The 6,000-nt window shown below is 32.7% G+C and overlaps 1 protein-coding gene across 3 annotated transcripts in view; it reads right to left on the bottom strand.

Annotated features, from left to right (window-relative positions):
* Positions 1–359: 359 nt before the first annotated feature.
* The window catches only part of NR4A3 (nuclear receptor subfamily 4 group A member 3), a 36,156-nt gene continuing 30,515 nt past the window's right edge, over positions 360–6,000 (bottom strand). For 2 of the 3 annotated variants that reach the window (XM_051966762.1, XM_051966759.1), the window contains exon 8: positions 360–3,415. In XM_051966762.1, the coding sequence (XP_051822722.1) occupies positions 3,150–3,415 (266 nt within the window). In that variant the 3' untranslated portion in view covers positions 360–3,149. The remainder of the gene's footprint in view (positions 3,416–6,000) is intronic. The other variant, XM_051966754.1, reaches the window with a different exon arrangement.

Below are 6,000 nucleotides of genomic sequence, written 5' to 3'. Positions count from 1 at the left end.
GGTAATATAAATTACAAACAATTGATGAGATAAAGACAAATAATTTTTATCTCCTAAAGACTCGTACTAGGAACATTTTGGTGACCTGTTTCAAGTTTCTATAAATGCTTGAAAAAAATTCCTTAAAAATATTATAATTCTGATATTTCACTAATGTAGATTTGTTTTCTTCCCAATTAGTCTTAATTAGTAAAGTTTAATATATTTAATTCAGAGTATATTTATTTTTTAGCATTTCAAAGCATGCTTCTTTCCTCAAAAAAATTGAGGCTTAAATGCAAAAACAATCTACAAATTATTTTTTAAAACTATCATGAGAATATTGAGAATAGTTATTCAAACACACATGGGGCCTCTGATAAAATGTAATTTGATTTAATAATTTTAATTTACACTGTTAATATACAAGAGCATTTCTTTCAATCTATTGGTTAACAAACACACAAACACACGTGCGTGCGCGCACACACATACACACACACGCACACAAATCACTGCTGTTAAAAGAGCAGAGAAACTTCTGAAACACTCTGTGTCCTCTGAAAGAAAAGCAAGGCACTCTCCTTTAACAGCTGGCATATTCCTGATTTCAGCCTACTGAAGGCATGTTCACACTGAGAGAGCTCTAAAAAGGGGAAGAATCATCTGCTGTCTTTTTTTTCCTAGTGATCTCTCATTGATCATTCATTCTGCACAAACAAGTCTGTCAATATCAATAAAGATGAACGAGATGAGTTCATAGGATATTGAAGTAAAAATAATTGTGGAAGACTGAAGCATACTGGCCACATTCAGCTCAGCACCAGGATCTGAACCCCAAACTGAAAAGCTTGTTTGCCCTTTACTTTTGGTGAGCCCAATTGGTATGAAATGGTTATGAAACTAGCATTTCACTCTGAATACTAATAATGTGTGTATGCAAAACTTTCCAATTCATTCAAATCCATTTTAAACTTAGTCTGACACTAAGAAACATTAGCTTTCCTGATATTTAATAATGTTTATTATGTTTGCATATAAGCTTAAAAGTGAATGCAAAAAACAACACTGTCCTAGAGATTTATCTTCAGGCAATCTGAAGATAGCAATAGTTATTTTCTAAATGTTATCTTCAGATAAGTTGAGAATATTAACTGTAATGATTAAAAAGTATGTTTTCCTAATGACCATGCTATAAGTCTTGATAATAATCTTTCATTAAAGTAAATACAAACATAATAAATGATTAAAATATCAGATGATTATGACAAATCATACAATGACTTGACATCCGGGTTACTCTTTGCAGCAAATAGGCAATTCATTTGGCATTTGTTTGATTGTATAATTTAATCTCCATATAAACAACATAGTTTTTTTTTTTCTTTAAAAGAATAAAGCCAAAATTGTTTAAAGCTAACAAAAGCTACGGTGACATTAGGTTGACATTCAAAGTTTGTTCCTTAGCAAAACGATGAAAGAAATTTTGACTTGATATAGTGCATATAATATAAAGAATTTTAGGCTTAAAATCTTCAAATATTATTTGAATTTAGCAAAACATGAGCAAGATTGTAATATCAAAGTGCTAAACAGTAAGGACTGTCTTAAAAGTCACTGCAAATAAACCATAAAAGAACTGCATGTATAAGTGACATGTATTATACAAATGGTTAATTAATAAAAAGACACATTATAAATATATGTATATATAACTTGTCCTATGTATATATATATATATATTTATAGCTTTCTAATTGGTGTATCCAAGCCACTGTGAACACCCGACTTGATCACTCTGTAACACAGCTCCCAGGAGCTGGCAGTCACTGTAATAAATACAGGCAAAGCTATAACAATATACCATGCATACAAACGTTTATACAAAGAAGAACACTATGCAACAAAGTATCTCATTAATATGGCATCAACAGTATAAACATACAAAAAGGGAATACGAACACGGAATGTTTAATCGCAGCCCGCTCACTATGCCTTCCTAAGCATTTACATTCATACGATTTTTACAAGGCTTGCTTGTTCTTAAAAATTGTCTCAGGTCTATTTTTTTCTATTTTTTTTTTCTATTTTTCTTTTTTTTTACTTTTTAAAACTAATTTGAAACCTAGATTAAATTATATTAAAAAACAAAACCAAAACAAAACTTACTATCCCTGATGCTCACCCTGTATGCTCCAATTACTACTTATATTTACTTCCTTATCTAGGGAACAAGTGCTCAAATGAATCACAAAATGTCCCTTTGTTTTTCAAGTATAGATGTTCTTTAGAAATTACACTAATGCAAGTCTGGGAAACTCTGGTTGTGTTAGTATAATGGCTCCAAATCAGTTGTATGTGTTTGGTCTCAGGCTGCTGAATAGACTGTTTTGCAAATAAATAGACCTGTGATGCAGTGGTTGAACTCTATCATGAAGACAGATAAAAAACCTTGGCCTGAACAGCACAGTCTAATATTTTAGGTCAATTAGGTGAAGCCTTTGTTGTAGAAATTAGTGCATGTAATTAAAAAAAAACTTAACTTCTTTTAAAGTTTCCTTATTAAAATAAATTAGTTAATAAACAAGACTTAGTAAGACAGCACTTTAAAAATGGCACTTGAATGTGGAAGCTAACAGCCATGATTATTTTTGCTCTATTTGAATTATATGAAATCTTTAATTTCACATAATTTTTAAAAAAATGAACTTCTGTTTAGTTTGCACCACATATGTGCCCTTGATACAGGAAGTATATACTAAAGGTATCAATCACAAGACACATACTACCCTGGCAAACAACTGTTTGTTGTTCTTGTTTTAAATACAAAGCATCTACAACTTTATTTCCCATAAAGAGATTGAAAACAGTCATATTAACTTTTTTTTTCCTGCTGGGATAGCATTGTCCAAAAGTGCTTTATTAGCAATTTCTTAGAAAACCCCAACAAATCACACACAAAAAAGGACTATAAAACACAACCCAACACAATAAGAAGTTATGTCTTCTGGCATAAGGTTTTGAGGAACTGTGCCAGTAAATAAGTCCTTTTTTTTTTTTAAACACTGAACCTGCTTTTCTGTTAAGCAAGGGCAAAAATACTAGCTGTGATTAATAATCTGCTTTTCTGCTCAGAAAAACAGTAGTGATCCGTTGGTTAATTTCAAAATTCAGAAGGGTAGAGTGTCCAGAAACAGCCTGTCGATGATAGAAGGGGGTGGAACCAAATCTTCCAGTTTCAGGTAAAAGATACGCTGGAGTCCCAATGTGCAGAGAGAACGTAAGTCAGCAAGGGCACTCAGTACCTTAGGTTCTGTAGGCTCAAGAGGTTGTCCTTTAGTCTGGCAGCCAAATGCCAAATGATCGTTCAGACTACTTCTAATCTTGTTGCATAGCTCTTCCACTTTCTTTGGTTCTTTTAACCCATGTCTTTCTGCTGAGAGAATTAAGAGATGAGTCAATCTCAGTAAATATCTGATCATGCCATTCTTCTGCTCAAAGCCTTTTAATGTATCCTTATTATCTTATTGATGATTTAGGCTTATCCAGGGTCTCATAATGAGTCAGTAGCAGAACCAGGTCTTCTGGTTCTTTCCATGGCTCTTTCTACTGTGTTGTTCCACTAGATGATGGAGAGACCAGATCATAAGCCTCTCACTAGTCTTTTATCCTTAACTCTTCCGGAACCCAATAGTTAGGAGCTAGTAACATCCATGTTCCTATTTTCAGGGGGTATATATAGCAGGGAAAGATAAGCTCCTAGGATCCCAAGTTGAAACTTTGGACACATTTCCCCAAAGTTCTATAATATCAGGAATACTATACAGGTATACCCTTCTTCATGATGGTTGATTTTTAGAAAAAAATAGAAAATTAGGTAAAAGTTTATTAGGAAATAATAGGAAACTTAGGAAAAATTAGGAAAATAGGAAGTTTAGGTAAAACTGTTGTGATTGTGTTATTGTGATGGAATAGGGAAGTAGTTAGTGCCACAGGAATAATGTTGTAAATGGTCAAATAAAGCTTTGGTGGAAATTTTGTGACCTCATACAGCAGTTTATTATTAAATGACATTGTTATGAAGATTGTTAGATGATATGTTATCTGTTCTACGTTTTAGGCACACCATAGTGTATGAAATCATCTGGAAACCATAATTTATAATACATTTATAGGCAGCTGGGAGACACAGTGGATAGAGCACTATGCTTAGACATACAGGAAGAGCTGATTCAGATACTTAATATCTGTATGATCTTTGGCAAATCACTTAACCTCTGTTTGCTTCAGCTTCCACAATTGTAAAATGGGGATAATAATAGCACTTACTTTTTAGGGTTGTTGTAGGGATCAAATAAGATAGTTATAGCGCACATAGTAGATACTATATAATTGCTTACTATTATTATTATCATTATTTTGAACATTGTTCCTATAGACAAATATATTCTCTGAAACCAATCTGGAAATGAATTTTTTAAATACAGCCAATATTTCAATTGGAAGCTGCATATAGTAATAAGCACAAAATATTGCCTGTATATTGCACTCAGATTATCGATGGTCAGATCTTGGTACCTTCTAGATTTCTTATTCTAAATTGCATTATTCTGTAATTAATAGAATTCAGCTAACTATATACATTTCTTCAGACACACAGCTTTAAAAATCTAAATGATGAAGCATACCTAAGATCTGCTTTATCTAGGTCTGCATTATCTAGGCCTTTGAAAATTTTGCTTTTCATTTATCTTATAAAGCTCCCACTACTCTCCCTATCAAAGAAAAACATGGGAAATATAGATTTTGTCTTTTTACTAAGTTATGATCCAGGCTGAAAGGAGACCTTAGAAGTTTGAAAACATCCTGAGTTCAGGTTAGGGAGAGAGCAGGAAGAATTTCCATTAGTTGGCAGCCAGAAAAAGTGGGGCACCACTTGAGGTTTTGAGGTGCCCTGAGGGGCTCTGGTCTATTCCAGAATAAATTTTCCTAATCTTTGAAATGGTTTAGAAAATATCCCAAAATTTTCCAGATTAAACTTGGTTAAATGATATGTGTGAATTCCAAACACATTTTCCCAAAGGATTGTTAGTAGAATATTATTAGATTTTAACCTATAAAGCTTTCCTCTCTTGGGTAGATTCTTAATTTACAAATGACTCTGGAACAAATTTTTCTGTTCTTGAATTTACTGACAGTGCAAACAGGTAGCATGTACTGGCAATAGACTTAAGGACAGCCAGTTCTGGTTCTTTAGTAAATAATAATTGTGTCTTTGATCCAGAAAAATCCAAAGAATGATCTTCACATATTTTAGCCTTAAAGATATTATGTTTTGAATTTTTAAAAATATGATTGTGAATTAAGAACTGATCCTGTGAATGCAGTGCTGGTTTTGGAGTCAGATTGACATGTGTTTAAATGCTAGCTGTTACATTATAGATAGGGACACTAAGATGCAAAAAGGTTTAGAGATTTACAAAATGTTATATAGCTAGTAAGTCTGGAGGCTAGGATTTTGAATTTAGATTTCCGGAACTTAAGTACAGTGCTTTTCATACTGAACAAGGTAAAATATCGTCTCATTAATATTAAATTCAAATTCCATAAATAAGGGAGTTTGTAAAAATTAGTCCAATAAGATTAACAATAACCCAGAGATCAACCTTTTCACATAACAAAAATACCCAACATTCAGTGACAATTTCCTTATTATACAATGCTCCTTTTTCTTGAATAGAATTCATGTTAATTATCAACATAAAGAAACTAAGCAATGTTTGAGGCCTAATTTAGGGTGCAAATTGATAATGAAATTCTGTAATTGAACCTTCTTATAGCCAAACTCACAGAAGGTGTTTGGGAGTTTTCCCTGCTTCCCTACCAGTTGTGAAAGCTCAATAACTATGGCAACCATTATTTATTCAGTGAATTCAAGTGGAGATCAATACTCACTGCCATCTATATCAGTGCTGGGCCTGGAATTCCACAAGGAATTCACAAGACACTCTTATTAGAAAC

Source organism: Antechinus flavipes, chromosome 1, assembly GCF_016432865.1.
Source record: "Antechinus flavipes isolate AdamAnt ecotype Samford, QLD, Australia chromosome 1, AdamAnt_v2, whole genome shotgun sequence".
Classification (NCBI taxonomy): Eukaryota; Metazoa; Chordata; class Mammalia; order Dasyuromorphia; family Dasyuridae; genus Antechinus; species Antechinus flavipes.
The sequence above is the reverse complement of the archived record's forward strand: the minus strand, read 5'-3'. Positions and strand labels throughout refer to the sequence as shown.